Source organism: Falco biarmicus, chromosome 1 (assembly GCF_023638135.1).
Source record: "Falco biarmicus isolate bFalBia1 chromosome 1, bFalBia1.pri, whole genome shotgun sequence".
Taxonomy (NCBI): Eukaryota; Metazoa; Chordata; class Aves; order Falconiformes; family Falconidae; genus Falco; species Falco biarmicus.
The window spans coordinates 87,963,946-87,981,816 of NC_079288.1; the positions used below are offsets into that span (position 1 = coordinate 87,963,946).

The following is a 17,871-nucleotide window of genomic DNA, read 5'->3' on the forward strand; positions in this document are numbered from 1 at the left end:
AGTTGTCTTTGCTATAGAAACATCCCATATCCCACAGCACTCTCCCCAAGGAAAGCGTGGTAGAACAACTCTCCCAGCCCAGCTCTTCCAGGCTTAAAGGACCAGCCTGCCTTGGCTGAGCCTGTCCTAGTCATTTATCAGTCTGTGACCAGACAAGCAGGAGGAGCTGGAGAAGTGCCTACACGATCTCTCTCAAGCAAGGTTGAATCCATCTTGTTTCGAAAGGCAAGCCAGCCTGTGAAAATCAGCACTGCAAAAGAATTGCTGACAAAACTGCCTCCCACTGCTTGCGGCTTCCCCCCCCCCCCCCCCCCCCGCCCCTTGTCACATGAAGTAATCCTTCTGGAAGCCTTTATGTAGGGTAGGTGGGAGTCTGGATATCTGACTTCCCTCTATTAAACTGTATAGCTAATCAACAGGATCCAAGGAAAAAATACGTTTTAGAATGGTGTCTGTGCAGCATTTAGGAAGCAGTTTTTATTTTTATTTTTTCTGTTCTTTAACTGAATTATAGTATGCTTCTAGGCAACTTGCCTGTGGTTCTGTTACCCAGCTCTGTGTAGCTCTTCCTTGTGTTGGAAATGGGAAGCCTTTGTATAGTTAAGGTCAAATAAGCATGTGAAATATCGAAGGTGAAGACATGCTTTCAATCTTAAGCTTTCGGTTAGTGAAATGCTTATCAGTGGCATGATAGAAAATCACTTCCCGGTGTCTGAATGTTTTCTGATGTTTTGTTGTACTAATCTGTTATGGCTGAGGCATGAACTAAGTGAACTATATGCCAGAATAAGCAAACCACATCTCATCACTCCTTGTTGCTGTTCTTTTTAAGTGCTTAAAGGCAGTAATATTAGCTCTTTCCTCCCGAGCTGGAGGAGGGATGACCTGCCTAGACCCAGGGACCATAGCTGCATGTATGGAGAAACTGCAGGAAGCCTGAAGCTTGTGACGTTCCCAAATGTGTGACAGGTTTTGTGGTTATTTCCCTACTATCACAGGAGATGGGCCAAGGGGAGTGAGAGATGCAGCACTGGTTCTGTGGCTATCCCATTACCCCCACTTTGATGGTGCCTCTTACTGTCCTTGTTGCAAGATATTATAGTAATGGACATAATGTCCTTTAGCCTGTGTTCCCAAAGTGATCCCTAAGCTAAAAGTGGTTGTGATGCCTTTGGGTCACCTCTCTAAGGGTACTTGGATTTGGTTGCCTTTGTAATGTATGGGACAGGGATGTGGGAATCTCAAAGGCGTTGACATCCTACAGCTTTCATGAAGGCAGATGGCCTGCATTGTGGATGGAGTGACATGTAACACTGTACTCATAAGAGAGTAGTAGCAATATGTTTATTGGTATAAAACAGATTGATGAAGTTTGATAATAAATGCAACAGTGGTTTAAGTTTGATGGCAAGGTATACCTGACTGTTTACTGCACAGAGAACAGGGTCAGACAAAACTGTCAGAGAGACTTTCTCATTGGGTCATGAGGTACAGAAGGGGACCCCCTTGCGTTCTAAATCCCTTCTCAGAGGGGAGTTTAGGTCTGGCTACATCCAGACTTAGTCTCAGGCTTGGTCAGCCGTTTATATCTAAATAATTATATATGTTCAATCAATCTTTTATAGTACTTAGCTAAAATATCAAAGTTTAGCATGCTGCTTATCAGTTGCTGAGAATCTGTTGGGGCAAGGAATCTCTCAACTTTGAGGAGTAACCTTACTCAAGGGGAGATCCTGTTGTGCAGCTTGTTTTACACTTAGTTTGAGTCAGACGTTGACCAGCACTGTTAGGGTGGGCACATTGTTCACAGTAGCCAAGGGCTATTGTGTTGTTATCTATCTCCCCCAAATTCACTTTGAGTTGTACAGCCATCAGGAGACCAGGATACATCCATCCTGACCATCACAGATGGTTATCACTTGAACATTGTCATGGAAACAAAGGTCAGGATGGGGGGAGCACACCGCCACAGCCTGGTAGATCAGAAGACACTGTAGATGATTTAAGTTTGTCTCACTTGACACTGAAGAATGCACATGCACAGTATAAATGCCCCATTCATAGGATGGGGGTGTTGATGATGTTGATGCCTACACTTTCTGAGACACTGATATCCATGAACCACAGGAGAGCAGCCTGTGAGAAACAAGACTTGGTTGGCTCAAATGTGAGTGTAATTGAGTTTTGCTTTAAGCATAGTTGAAAACAGTGCCTTCATTTGCTGAAGTCTTGGAACCTTCTGAAATACTCTGTTTGGGAAGAGTAAGATAAGGCTTAAGAGCAGGACCCTGTTGTGAGAGATGCCGCAGGGTGAAGGTGTCTAGATGCTGCTGGATTCTGATAATGTGCTGTCCCTAGAAGATGATTAGCTAACAGTCTAAAACGTAGTCATTCTTAAATTGCAAAACGGAGGAGGATGTTTGACTTGGGAAAACAGACCCAGAAATGAAGCAGATTTTGCCCATCGGTGCTCTCATGCAGATATTGCAGGTTGTAGGGTTGCTGCTGTTATTAAAGAGGCTATAGCAGGGGGTAACTACCCTAAAAAAACTCCTGTAACTTGGGGTATTGCTGCCGGGGGGGCTTTCCTGAAATTTATGGAATAAAGGAATAAAACATTAAATTTTGTTCACCTGATTCTTCTTTCCCCTGGAAATGGTACTATCTAGACCTTTAGAGGTAAGTTTCTCTACATGTCATGTGAAACTATACTTCATAAACACATAGCCGTTAAATGCCAGACTGATTAGAAATGCTTTCTATTTCAGTATAACTCAGAAGTAAAATTTTACTTGTAACAATTTTGTTTCTCTTTGGCAATATTTTTGCTTGGATAAGAACATCTGAAATAATCTCTTTAAATTGTGATCTGTTTTATCATCAACTTAACAGTTTGCTGGGCCCCTTTGAATGCTGAATTGTTTTTTGTATTTTTTTTTGAGTTGGAGAAAGAAAGAAAAGCCTGGTGACTGATCTCTGTTGGCAAAAGTATTCAGAGAATCGCAGAATACCTGAGGCCGAGTAGGACCTCTGGACATCATCTAATCCTACCACTGAAATAGGATCATCTACAGCAGGTCACTCAGGACTGTGTCCAGTCTGGTTTTGGATTTCTTCAGAGATGGAAACTCCACAGCCTCTCTGGCCAAATGTATTCCAGTGTCTAATCGCCTGCTCAGGAAAAAAAAAATCCTGGTTTTTTTTCTTCTTTTTTTTGTAGGTTTAGTGGAATTTTCTGTGTGTTGCCTCATGTCCTGTCACTGGGCACCAAGGAGAAGAGTCTGGCTCTGTCTTCTTTACTTTCCCAACCCCTATCAGATACTTATATACACTGGTAAAGAATTTCTCCCTTCAACCTTCTCTCCAGGCTGAGCAGTCCCAACACTCTCAGCCTGTCCTTGTATGAGAGATGCTCCAATCCCTTAGTCATGCTAGTGGTCCTTCACTGGGCTGTCTCTTGTGTTGGGGAGCGCAGACCAGGACCCAGGTCTCTCTCCTGTGCCTCACCAGTGCTGAACAGGGAGGAAGGATCACTTCACTTGACCAGCTGGCTGATGCTTTTCCTAACCCAGCCCAGGAGTCTGCTCACCTTCTTTGCTGCAAGGACACATTGGTGGCTTATGGTCAGTTTGGTGGCCAGCAGGACTCCCAGATCTTTTTCTGCTGAGCTGCTTCCGAGCTGGTCAGCCTCAGATGTGCTGGTGCCTGAGGCTGTTCTTCCCTAGGGGCTGGACTTGGCGTTTGTTGACCTTCATGGGGTTCCTGTTGGGCCATTTCTCCGGCCTGCCCAGGTCCCTCTGAACAGTGGCACACCCCTCTGGTCTGTCAGTTGCTCCTGCTGGTTTTGTATCATCTGCAAACTTGCTGAGGGTGCACTCTGTCTCCACATCCATGTCATTAATGAAGAGGTTAAACAGTATTGGTCCCATTATTGACCCCTGGGGTTATACCACTACTCTAGATCACCTGCAAGGTGTTGCAAAATATTTTAGCAGCAGTGTCTGCTCTTTTCACAGAATCCCAGACTGGTCGGGGTTGGAAGGGACCTCTGGAGATCACCAAGTCCAACCCCTGCTAAAGCAGGTTCCCCTCCAGCCGGCTGCACAGAATCATGTCCAGGCAGGTTTGAATGTCTCCAGGGAAGGAGACCCCACAGCCTCTCTGGGCAGCCTGTGCCAGGGCTCTGCCACCCTCACAGTAAAGTTCTCCCTCACATTCAGATGAAACTGCCTGTGTCGCAGTTTGTGCCCGTTGCCCCTTGTCCTGTTGCTGGGCGCCACTGGGAAGAGCCTGGCCCCGTCCTGACACTGGCCCTTAAGGCATTTGTTGTAGACATGGGTGAGATTCTTATTCAGTCTGCTCCTTACGCTGACAAAACTCTACAGCTAACCCAAACTTTCCTCCCTTGTGAGGAAAGGCTGAGAGAGCTGGGCCTATTTATCCTAGAGAAGAGAAGACTATGTAGCCTGTTATGTGGCAAGATGTGTTGAAGGATGTACTGCACAGCATATCTGTATGCTGCAGACAGTAAATTTTCACTCTTATGCTTATATTGAGCAAGACAACCTGTCTGGTTAGTGTATGTTGTACTGAGCAGTTGCCAGCTTGGAAGATACTAGATGGAGAGGTTGGCTTCTCTGCTTCTTTTATTTGTTTCTACCAATAGCTCTGGAAGCAGCAAACAAAAATACTATACCTCATTTCTGCTTGGAATTTAGCTGGCTTAAGATTGCAGTGATGTTATGCTATTTATTCCCTGAATTAAACAGCTCCATGGGACATTCTATTTTTAAAGAAAAAAAAATAAAGAAAAATATGTCTAGTAATTAAATGGCTTTTCAGTGTCCCTCTGTGTAATCAAAGTAGGGAGATCTTTCAGTGTCCTGATACATCCAAGGCACTTTGTCCAGCCAGGAATCTTCTTTTGTGACTGGGAATTGCGTAGCTCTGGGACTTGTATATTCAATGCTCTGGTGCTGGTATTTCCTTCACATCTGAGTTACCAAATAAAGGTAACCCATGGCTGTGGTTTTAGATATTTTGGTTTCCCCCTTGAAAAACCAGTTCTTCACTAAAGGTCAGAGTGAGAATCAACCAGAGACAGCACAGATGACTCCATTGAGCTTTTTCTGTCTCTTGTTATAAATAACACATCTGATGTACATCTACTCCATTGCTGTGTGTCCTCTCCCCCCAGCCTCTGCTTGTCATAAAGGATTAGACGTGCTGGAACACCACTGGAAGCGCAGCAGAAGGAAGATTAGAACATTTGTGATGGCTTTACGTCCCCATCCTCCGATTCTTGTGGGTTTGTGTCTGCCCCCTTATTCTGACACTTTTTCTAACAATGGTACATGTGGTATAAAAGTTCAGAAACTTCCTGCAAAGTGTGACTAGGGTGTATCATTAGATTTCTTCCTTTTTTAAACAGTGTTGTTTACAGCATTGTAAAGATGATTCATCTCTGTCTTAATGTTAACCAGCTTGGATGGGATAAAATTTATCTTGCTTGGTTCTAGCAAGCATTCCTATCCTACACATGGTGCAAATCAACTGTCCTTCCAACTTGAAAGAGCTTGAGAGAGTAGGGCCTGCTGACGCATCGCTTTTGTTCTTGGGGGAATTGTTTCCATTGTGCTCGCAAAAAGAGGAGGGAAGTTGAAAGCTCTGCTCATGGCCAGTTCTCTCCATACTTGCCTCGGTTGGGGGCATTCATGTTTGTTGTAGCTGTTCTGGCTTGCCTGGCTTTGGGTTGCTCCTGACGTTTCCTGGCTCTTTTGGAGGCTAAACACTAATTTGTTCAAGCTCTCCCTCTTAACGTCTTTTTATCGTCTGAAATTCGTTTTTTAATAGGGACATTATAACCAAGTCATTCCATTATATTGTCAATTAGGGTAATTATTCTTCGTTTCTTTCAGAATCTTGTCTGGCACAGAATAGCTATATTCCACCCTGGAGATGGCTGTGGCTTTATGGCGGCTCTATTTTTTCCAGCAATATATAGCCTAGAAGTGCTTTGTTGTCATAAGTGCACGCCAAGAAAGGCTTTAGAGTACTATATAACTAAAGACCTGATCTTGTACAAATGAAGGAAATGGGAATTTGTTGGTTGCCATCAGTGGAAGTTGAGTTGGGTTCATTGAAATCCTTGTAAAAACGTGGAAGGATTTAGTACCTGGGGTTGGAGGTACCGTTTCTTTCAGGTTCAGAGCTTAGTACAGCATTGGTTAAGATCAGGTGGTTTCCAAAGATTTTCAGCTATTCAGTAGGTTGGACCTATAGAAAACAGGGCTTCAGGGGATCTCGAGAAGCCACCTGCTCAAACCTCTTCCTATCTGAGGAGGCATTTGGTCTCTCCAGCAGCAAATGCATCTAAGCCGCTCCTGCTTGGTGTTTTTCTTAGTCTTAGAAATGATCAGTTGAAAGGGATTCTGTAACATGCCTTGATGATCCCTTTTGGATTTCTGTCACTCTTGCAGTTAGAAAACTGTCAATGTTTAACCTAATTCTCCTGGGCAATTTAAGTCCATTACTATTTTTCCTCTTTTCAATAGACACAAATATTTGCATGGTAATGTGACTCTGGGCCTCCTCTGGTAGTCATACATACCAAATGCTGTTGCCTTTTTAATCCAGCTTTTTTCCCCCAGGATGTTTGTCTCATGTCCTTCAGATGAGTTTGCCAGGGTAGGCATCTCTAGTTAGAAAGAGGATGGGTTTTCAGTTATGGCATTGCAATTCAGAAGTGAGCAGCAGTTTGGGGACGAAGTTGAGATTTGTTGGCAAGGAGAGGTTTACTCATCCGAGACTTTCATTAGAATCCCAAACCTCAATCCCTGGATCAGATGGGACAACAGAAGCTTAAGGCAGGGTTAGCAACTCTCTTTTACAGACCTTTTTTAGTTGGTTTTGTTGGAGTCCAGAATGCTGCTCCCATTGAGTGGGTCTAGCTCAGCTAACTCTGTTTTTTGTAGCAAATGCATGCCTTACATCGAGCTCCCAAGCCCTAGCACATACACTCTAAGCTTCTGCATCTGAGTTCTGTTCTTAGAACTGGTCCTGACCTGTTGGTTTGCCTTAAAGTCACTTCACTTCCCTCCTCAATTGAAACACAATCTGTAACATTCATTTCTGATGCAGCTTTTGTGATGCTTAATTGAAAGTTCATCATCATGTGCATCACTGTTATGTCTTATTTGGACTGCATGGGTCCTGGGTATGTGGTGGAGTATCTACCTGGAGAAATGAAATAATGGAAAACTACAAGAGCAGAGTTAAATGCAGTAAGTGTATTCTTCTGTTCCCAGTTTTATCATTTGGGGAAGCCCTTGCACGTACGTTCATCAAGTCAAATTGATTTCTGAGCATGTCTCCTACAGAACCTCTCTGCTTTTTGGCATGTGTAACTGTGGGTTTGGGACCCGTGTCCTCTCAAACTGAAGGAAAGGGTGTCTCCAACTGAGGTAACCCAGGCAGGGAGCAACTCGGCCACAGAAGCAGATGTATCACAGCATCGCCAGCAGCACTAGGTACATCTTATCTGGCCTCCAGCTGTGTCTCTTAACAACACACTGGTCCTTTGTAGGTCCCGTGCCAGGTTGGCCCTAGGCAGGTATCTCAAAGGGTGCCAGGCATCTATCTTTAGGCAACTGAAGCCTACTTGGTTTCTAATCTGAGACTTGCATGGGAGTTTTAGAAAGCAATTATTAGACTGTAAATGAGAGTGAGCCTCCTCTATCAGGGTCTGTGCTGATGGGAGGATTTGGGTCAGCAAGATACTTGTCTCTGCCAGAAGTGCCTTTTGCATCAAGTTTCATTATGGAGCCACTTGATTACTCTTAATCCTGTCTTGATCTAATTGATCAAGAGTACAAAAATGTTTAAAAGTAGCCACAGTCTTTTTGGGGTGCTGGTAGTGCGGGAGAGGGTCTAAGGGCTTGGGCAGGGAGGCAGGACTTGTTAGTGGGACTGAAGTAGGAGCTGGCAGAAAGCTGTTTTCCACTGGCAAAGCTGTGTGCAAAGCACAAATCTGTCTGCTGCTGAAAGCCAGGGACTTCTTGACACAATGAATTGGCAGCAAAGAGCTGAATTGTGCCATCTTGTTCAACTTTTGCCTGCGAGTGAGACCTTCAGTTGACCTTGATAATGAACCATGCTCTTCTGCAAGAGGAAAGGAGCTGAAAGCTGGCACTCTGAGCACCATGTGCTGCCAGGCAGGGATGTCTGTGCCAAATGCTGTTTTGTTGTGTGCTGTGGAGGTGATGGAGATGGTGAAGCTGCTGCTTTGGTCTTGAAAGACTGCATGAGCAGCGCGTAAGCCCATGTGTCATGCTGGCTAGTGTTGCTGCCCGAGTCCTCTTTCAAAGATGCCAGTACGCTTTGAGCATGGAAGTTATCAATCATGCTGCTGTCAATTTTAACGTGCTTTGTGTGGTTTTAGAATGCAGTGCTTTTAATATTATGCATGTCTTGAGGATTTGTTGTGCCTCTGTTGGATGTTATGACAACATTGCTTCACAGAGAAAGGAGGGTCCAAGACTTAAAGCCAAGAATGCACAAAAAAAAATATCTACTTGTTTAAACAATGCATAAGACAACAAAATGAACTTTGTTAGTAGGAAAAAACTTTTATTGGACAGTAACACAGCAAGTATAGACATTAAACTTTTTCTGTGGTGATCTAAACTACTTTTATAGATGTAATGGCTGAAACATTCTGTAAAGTTAATAAAAATGATACTGGGTGTTATCGGTAATCTGATTTGTGGATACTTTGGGAGGGTGCCTTTCTTCACAGTCAAGTGTTCATTTTCTCCTCTTTCTTGTGCTGCTGATAGGGTAAATAGCACAGCAAGGGAAGAGTGGTGTCTAGTAGAAAGGGCTTGTTTCCAAAACTGTCACCCTTGTGATGGAGATGGTCTCTGTCTCGCAGTGCTTTGGGAGTGGGGAATGAGACATGGCCAAACTGCAATCTTTTGTGATTTTTCTGAAAAAGATGGGGCAATGTGTGTGGTATTCAACTTCATGTCATAGCTTTTGCATTGCGTGGTGAGAGTATTGAAAGGTTTTTAAGAAGGGGATAATTTGCACCAGAAGTATTTGTACGTCGTATCTAGTTTTGGAGCCACTTCTTTCCCTCTTTTCTTTGTTTTGCAATCTGTAGATATATACAGAAGAAGAGAAGTTGACCTTTTCTGACATTTGGTAGTTCAGGTAGAATTTTTAGTGTGGCAGTGGCTTTGTAGGGTAGTTTGTGCCTCTTGTCCTGGTATTCTGGTCTTTAAATTTTTCATCACTACACTGATGTTGGGACTGGTAGAAACTCTTGTGCTGCAGATGCAACATCTGGGCTCAGGTGTGACTAGAGCTCACGTATGGTGCGGTGCCAATAAAGGTTGTAATACAAAAGATATTGTCAAAAAGACAAGGATTTTGCATGTTAATAATATCCCTACTTTTCTTTCACACAATGCTTTTTCTTCTGTTTTCATATTATACCTGCCTGTTGCTTGCACTGGTGGCTTCCAGGCTCCTGCTGTGGCAGGTGCCTGTACATGATAAATAATGTTTTAATTTGACTTTTACTCTTATCTGCTTGGCTGTATTCTGTTAGTAGTTTAGTGTTCATAGTGTATTTCTCTGGTGATGCTGAAAAGATGCTCTCATGTTGGATGCGTGGAAGGTGTGAGGTTGGGCTGATGTTCTTGTCTGTGTGCTAGTCCACTTCTACCTCTGGCAGTTCAGTGTGTAAGTTTCTTAATTGTTTGGCCTGCTTTAAAACCTCCCAAGAAATTAAAAAACAAAAAAGAGGGAAAAAAAAAAAAAGGGCTGGAAGGTATTTTATTTGTTGCTGACCTGTTCTACCATCCCGGATTGTCAAGACTGCCTGAGAGCCTGAGGTGAGGCAGCATTGAATCCTTTCTCCATCCCTGAACAAATGTCTGTTCAACTTATTTTTAAACTGATAAACGGGGTTTCCAGTGTCACAGCATGCTTTCTTCCAGGGCTTTGACTATCTTCAGTTGTGTTTCATCACAAAATCTGCCCTAGCTCTTTGCAAATTGGTCTGCTCTCATTCTTACTGTAACAGCCCTGCAAGAACTCCTCACCTTCCTCCCTCTTAAACATAGCAGGGGACTTCTTCCATGGCTCTGAGCTACCTGTGTTCTCACCAGCCCTTTCCCTTCAAATCGAAACCCAATTCCTTTGGCTTTTCATGGGCTAATAAATAAGGTGCAGTGGCAGGTGGCTTGTGTGGACTTTGTGGTCTCTCCTGCCTCCGCTCTGATCCCGTTGTACTTGTGCTGCTGATTTTGACCTTTGCTGGGACCACTACCATGCGCTTGCCTTTATTGACCTTCACCCTTCTTAACTTCTGGAAATGCTCCCAGTTTCTCGAGGCCTTTGGCTGCCGCTTTCCAGAAGGCTTGCAACTCCCTTCACTATGGTGTTACCAACATATTTTGAAAGTACAGCTTGCATTATATTTTCCAATTTGCTAAAAAAACCGCTGAAGAAAACCAGGCCCAGAACAAATGCATGTGGAAGCCCTGTTGAAAAGCTTCTTCTTGTTGAGGCCAGTCATTGACAAGTAACATCGTTTTTGGGATGGTTTTTGAGCAGCGTACGCATGTGGTTTATGGCAGTTTGCTGTGCAGCATTCCTTCTGGAGTGCTTGTGAGAATACCCACCAGGGTCATGCCAGGACCTTGCTGAAATCAAGGTAGGTGTTCCCACCTATGAAGCCAGGGTCATTCTGCCAAATAATAAAATGTAGCAGTGCTCTTCAGAAATTACTTTTTGTACGCTGGGACCCTGTGATAATGGGTTATTGCTGATATTTTGCTGAATTCTGCAGTGATTGGAATGATTTCTGTTGTAAACTGAAAATACAGTGGTGGAATAAATTTGTGTGCAAGGTATGTGGGTGTAAGTAGGAAAAGTACACATGGAAATGCGCTTTGAACTGTAATAATAAAAAATACTTATGATTAAACATGTTATGCTTTTCCTTTCTGGAAGTTTTTTTCCTTTTTGGAAAAAAAGTGACTTCTTTCTCTGTATTTGTAAACCTATGTGGGTGATAGGACAAAGCAGAGTGGGCTTAGATTTTGTTTAATTAGCAAAATGAAAACAAAAAGCGAAATCTACACTTGTGCTTCCACAGAGATAATTCCAGGTGTAGTGCTCCAAGTGGGGTACAACTTGCTGGTGCTGTCTCAGTACGCAAATGAACTCCATGAAGCAGAAGACTTGAAGCTGTGAACTGTGACAGTTCGATATTAAACAGGTATCATATAGTCTTGCAAACTTTCTTTGACCTTTTTTCCATGGAGCTGTTGCACCACTCTTGAAATTTTTTTTTTTTGCATTGCTCAGTAGTTAATTTGTTTATTACGAAAGTTAGACTAAGATTAAACAAAACTGCTAATGCTTTTATGTAGCTTAATGAGAAGAAAATGTTTCTGAAGGATTAAAACCACTACAGAAGTTTAAAGGGAAAAAAAAATAAAATAAAATTGAAGTCCACAACAGACTCAGGAATTTGTTCCGCTTATTAATTGAAAACAAAAGCTAGTCACTTCTGTTCCTCTGTCCCCAGAATGTCCTCCTTGCATTGTTCCAGATTTCTTTCATTTTGCCCCTAGAGATTTCCCTCCTCTGTACTTTCAGCTGAATTTATTTAGGTTACTTCTGAGTCCCCGTCCTGCAGCCAGCTGTCATTGGGAATGAAGTTGCAGGGTCAGCTTCATGGCTTGGCCTTCTCCGCGGCTGCCTGAAGCCGTCTTAAGCATGAGATGTAGGGAGGACCTGAAAAGCTAGTTCCTAAAAATTTTCTAGCATTAATTTATACATGTGCAATAACTTTAAGGTCTTGTGGCATTTTTTCAGTGTGTGTGGTGGCTGGTAATAGGACCTGCCAGCCTGAGAACAGCTAGATGAAGTGTCCAAAGCACAGCTGGAGAGAATGTACATTGTATTGGTGCTTGGTGGCAGGACCCAAGATGCCTTGACCATGTTCTGTATTTGTACATTTGTACAGATTTGTAGCTGAGCGTGTTGTCTCTTTTACCCTTCTCTTGTGCTGTATTCCCCAGACCTCTGCTCTTTCCCTAGTTTTTGCTTTTGTGAATGATGAAGTTACTGAGAATGCAGTAGAGCATTCAGTGCAATGTGGGGGTTGAGTACAGCCAGAGTCAACCGAGGCTCTGGGGTGCTGGGGGGGAGAGTGAATGTGTGAAATGTTCACTGTCAACGTGTCGTGCTTCTTTGTGAGCTGACACTTGCTTTCTGCCGCTTGGCAAATGGAGAAGACACCAGAGCATCCAGCTGTGCCACAAATCCATGTCTCTGGCATCCACATTGTTAATGATCTGGCCACTTGGTGTGGGCCAGGTTTGGTTGCCCCTATTTTGGGAAATAAACTTTGCAATAATGCAAGGCTGGAGATGCAAATTCCTGATGCATTTGCCTGTTATGGCTTTCCTGGAAAGATTTTTCCAGTTGACCTTTTGGAAACAAATGAAGTGGATTTTTAATGAGTGTAGAAATTGTGAAACTTAATGATACAATCCAAGAATTTTTAAAAGTCATCTTAAGTGGTTTTGTTTAGTGAGTGTACTTAAAAAATGTGAACCAGACAGATCTGTCACTGAGCATAGTCTTCAATTTGAGAATTACAGCCTGCTCCAGAGTTATAAGATAAGTGCATGCGGGGCAACTGCTCTTTCTCAGACTTTTTTAATCAAAAGGCTTTTTGTGGGGGAGGCTTATTACTAAAGCTATCTGACCAGCAGTTTTTTGTAGCAAAGAAAAAAAAAAAAGCAGCCTCAAGGGTAATTTTCTATAGCACTGTTACAGTGCTTTGTTGTTTACAACTGAGAGAATGAACAGCCAAACGGATTCTTATTTTTGTTTTCCTTACTTTTTTTTCGCATTGTGTGCTGTTGTGATTATTAGTGGGTATAAATCCACATGTAAGATTTTTTTTTTTTCTTTCTAGAAATTTTTTTGTGCATCACCTTCTAATGTCTTCTGAATTACTAGTCACTTCTCACTTCAAGACAGTTAAGTGAGGATCCAGGTCAGACTGTAGTTAGTCTTTGAACCAGGAGGGATGTTACTAGGATCAGAGTTCATGTGCAGAAGAAATGAGATAGAGAGGAGTGACTGGAGAGACCTGTAGATCCAGAGCAAGGCAGTGAGTGTCCCGAAGGTTTGGTAAGCCTGTGGGAAATCGAATGCCCCAGATGTGGTAATCCTGAAAAGAAAGAAATGTGTAATGAAGGTGCTTGGTTGAGTGGATCAGGTGAGAACCAGAGTTGGTCTTGAGAAACTGACAGTTGCTAGGTAACCGTGCATGTATGTCAAGGGTATAAGATCACAAGGATGAATTTTCAAGAGTGATGCTGTAGCTCAGGCAGCTGAAGAAACAGCTGAGGAAGCTGGACCTCTACCAGAGCCAGGAGCTAAAGATCATGATAGTAGAGTTTTGGACTTGAGAGTGTTTTGATGTGGTTGCAGGGGGGAGAGATTTGTTCTTGCAATCAAACTGTGAGTCCCTGCATTGTTTATTTTGATCTAAGTGACTGCATAGTCGCTGTAGTCTGCTTATATGATATTTGATACAGAGCAAGAAGTTGATATCCTGTAACCTTGGAGTTGACATCCTGCAACCTCGAAGTGCATTGCTGTTTTGTTTGGTTTGGGGCTGGTTTGCTAGTGTTTTACAGGGAGGATGGGAGTGAAGGATAGTGGTTCTGCATTGGAGGGGAGAGTTGAGGATGAACAGGAAAGCTCAAAAGGGAAGAAAAAGTTTTGTGTTTTTTTTTTTTTTTTTTTTTTTTAATATGAGCTTAGAGCTGATCCCTGAGATGCTGGGGTTTTGTTGCTTGTTGTCATCAACTTTATTTTTTTTACACTAGAGTTTGGCTAAAAAAAGAAAATCATTAAAGCGTTTTAGTCATCAGACATTTATGTTGTAGGTTAGCCATCTCCAAAGGAAACTTGGCTAGAGTTTGTTATTAATTTTGAGTGATTTCTATTTCTCTCCATAGATAGATGCCTCTGTAAATGCAGGTGGTATTTTCCTTTGAATGTAAACACATTTATGTGGCACCTGTAACTACCGTTGTGGGTTTTTTTACTTCATGCTTTAATATACTTTAACGAAAACACAACTTGTCTAGCTTTATTTGCTTATTGTATGTGAGTTACTAGCTTGAAGCTAGGTTTGTCGGAGCAGAGGTGCCTTGCTGTTTTGAGAGCCCCTGCAAAGGGGCTGTGCGGCACTAGATGGCGCTCGGTCTCCAACTTTCGTATTTTACCAGTCAAACTCTGCTAGGCTGTAAGGAAAAACCACTAGCATCATACTAGTGGTGACATTCCTGTAATTTGCGGAAGTTCTGTCTCTTTCACAATGTGATCACTTTTGAAGACTTCTACTCTTGGTGACAGTGTTATTTTACATTGAGTTTTAAGTAGGCTTATACAGATTTGGCATTTTTGTTTTGCTGTTGAGAATGGCTTACTGAAACTGTATAAATGAAACTGCTAGGGCAGATTTTAAAGAATGGTAATTAAGTAGATTTCCTCCAGGGTTTCAGTCTTGTCTTGGTATTTTTTGTATTACTTTGAGACCTTTGTGGATTGCAGAGATGGGATTCTCCAAAGTGACTTGAGCACAGATTACACTGAAGGATCACATCGCTTTCTGCAGCCAGAAATATTTGATTTGTCCAGTTGGATTCATCACGTTCTGGTTCTTTTTAAATTGTTGGTTGTCACTGCTGTGATTACTAATTCTTTTTATTTTTATAGCTTGTTACAGCTCTGTCATTCCCCATCGTTTATCTCTAATCGCTGCATGGAGTCCAGTATATAATTAATTTAGCCTTACTTTCTGACGCAGTACAAGCTCAGACCCCACAAAGCTCACTGTGCACTTAATTTTTTTGGACTGGGAGAGAATTCAGGTTTAGGAGCTCGCACTGCTTCTCAAAATACTGAAACTTTACAAAGACAGGTCTAAGGGTAGGATTTCCACACTCCGATAAAAATATCTATGTTTACTGTTAAAAACACAAAGGAAAAAAACCCCTGAAAATCCTATACCATTTCAGGGTGTGACACAATCCCTCTGCCTTCTAGAATAACATTCGCTTATTTTGCAGTCATAATCTATTGCTTCTGCACAGCGGCTCTTTCTGCAGATGTGTGTCGCCTTCTAGGCTGCTTTACAGAACTGTTGGAAATAATGATCATTACCAGACAGCGTGTGTTGGTAGTGGACAGAACAAAAAGTATTTTAACGTGGCAATTCAAGCTGCTTTTTCCAGCTGGGTGGAATTTAAGAAAATATGAAGGATAGATTTTTTTTTTAAACTTCCACCCTTAAATTTAATAGTGTATCAAAGATCACCCATTACCTGCAGCTTGCACAGTGTACGCTGTGTCTTGGATTGAATAGTCCCTGTCAGTTTGAGTAGTCTTCAGCTGCGTAGGCCTTTCAGTACCAGGGCTAACTATGCTGGCAAAATTGGGGGTGGTAAGGGAAATGGATTTTGGCAGCTGTAGCGGTGATGCTTTTCTGTTGTAGCTTTTACCCTTGAAGCCCAAAGAACATTCAGAAAATTGTCCAAGAGGAGTGCTCACCATTACAGCATATGATAGCAGGTAGTAATCAGGGGTGGCTAAGCTCAAATAGCACAAGGGCTTGTTTCAGAGCATTCAGCGCTGGGTTGGCCGTGTTGCAGTCTGAGGGAACATCAGGCTGGTCTTTGGCAAGTGGAAAAAAGAAAAAGAAGGGCTGGAACAGAAAGACTTTCAAACCTGAGTTTGGTGCCTGGGGTGTGCACATTAAAAGCAGAACTATCCCTTTATCACAGGAGTTTTTTTCTAAAGCTTGTATTTTGGATATTTCTTGTAAGTAATGAGAGTAACAGGTATTGGCATCTTGACCAATGTTGGTATCTTCTTTTTAGGTCTGTCTATGATGGAGAAGAACATGGTCGTTTCATGGAGAAACTGGAAGCACGAATCAGAAACCATGATCGTGAGATTGAGAAAATGTGCAACTTCCATTACCAGGGCTTTGTGGACTCCATCACAGAGCTGCTGAAAGTGAGAGGAGAAGCTCAGAAGCTGAAGGTAAGGGAAAGCTGTCTAGACCTCGTCCTGGGCAACTTGCTGTAGGTGGCCCTCCTTGAGCAGGGGGCTAGGACCAGATGACCCAAACTCAGCCACTCTGGGATTCTGTGAAACCGCGTGAATGCCATGTTTTCTCCTTTTGTCTAGAGCGTCTCTCCTCTAGCTAAAAAATAAAGAAAGGTGTGTATAGATCTTCATTCTTCCTGTAGCAAATAGGTTAGTCATTTGAAGTTTGATAGTTATTTGGGCAAACTGGAACAGTGTGGTATATTAAAAACACAAGAAAGATTAAAGCTAACCCTGTTCTGCATTAGGAAAGCTATTTTTCCTGGTATACCTTATACCATGTTCTTAAGCAAGAATAAGCTCTACGGTCAGAAGTAAATCTGCTGTAGCAGCATCTACTCTAGTGCCTCATCCAACACTGAATTCTCATCACAGGTAACATTATGTCAGACAAATCAGCAGATCAGTCACGAGGTGTCTGCCCAACGTTGGGAAGTGGAATGTTAATATTTAAAAGCAAATGAACATCAGAGCATTGTAGGGTGTTCAGGTGTAAGCAGGAACAGTAGTGAAAAATAACTGCTAATTTCACTAACTACTAAAAGACTGAGTAAACAAACACACAGCTTGATTCTTTTTTTCAGTAGCATCTCCAGGTTTGGTTGGCTTAACTAGAAGGCAAAATGGTTAGAGCTGGGGAAGAAGAAAGTAAAATGATTACAGGTATGGACTTTCCAGATATTGTGGCCTTTAAAGCTGTGCAGAAACATGAGAGAAAGATGGAATTTACCCATGTCTTGGAAAAACTGTGTTTAGTAGTATCTGGAAAAAGCCATTTGTAGTATCAGAATGTGGGTAAGTGGTGAGAAGGAAAGTAGGCAGGCTTCCGGGGAGAAGAAAGGACCTAGAGGTGTTTCTGCATGTAGGGGCTGGGTGAGCTTGTGGTTTGTTTGGCTCCTGCGCCTTAAAATACAAATATTTCACAATTTGGGGTGTATAAAAAAGCACAGCAATGAGTTAATTGGTGTCAGAGGCCAGAGAACCTTCCTCCTTTTCCTACACAAGTTAGAACAGAGGCAGGGGAGACCACTATGCCATCCCTTGCTGCAGCAACAAGGTGTGACCTTGACATGAAAACCAAAAGCAGCCTCCCAGAGCAGTCACTTAGTGACTGGAGCTGAGTTGTGTGGCACCCAAAAAGGCATGGACTGACTCCAAAGACCACAACAAGTCTTTCTGGCAGAGGGGAGTCTGACCTTTTAAGGACCTTTCTGGGACTCTAGGAGTGTGGAAGACCCTTCAATGTGCATTAGAAAAGATGAAGTTATAAATAAGGGGGGAAGGGGCAAAAAAATCTCAGAAAAGCAAGTTTTCTTGAAAAGAAGGAAGAATTCTAACTTCAGTGTGCTGACTGCTGCTTTTCATATGTTTATTTATTCATTTTAAGCTATGTCTGGCATTTCCTCGCAGGTGTCTAGCTTTACACACACAGGTCTCCATCCCACAAATGGAAGAGTGCTTGCAGCAGCAACTTTGTGGGGGGGGTGTCCTGACACTTGAAGCACCCATATTACTACATACGTATTATTTCCATGGCAAGGATTCATTCAGCAGTTGATTGCAGGATGAGGCTATTGGAAAGACCATGGAAGTTTTTTTTTTTTTTTTTAAAAAAGCTATTGTTTCTAGCCAAGAATTCCACATTGTTTGTTTGCA

At 42.6% G+C, this 17,871-nt stretch overlaps 1 protein-coding gene across 3 annotated transcripts in view; it reads left to right on the plus strand.

Annotated features, from left to right (window-relative positions):
* EXOC6B (exocyst complex component 6B) overlaps positions 1–17,871 on the plus strand; it is a 312,215-nt gene that overhangs the window by 36,779 nt on the left and 257,565 nt on the right. For all 3 annotated transcript variants that reach the window (XM_056344728.1, XM_056344734.1, XM_056344741.1), the window contains exon 2: positions 15,984–16,149. In XM_056344728.1, the coding sequence (XP_056200703.1) occupies positions 15,984–16,149 (166 nt within the window). The remainder of the gene's footprint in view (positions 1–15,983; positions 16,150–17,871) is intronic.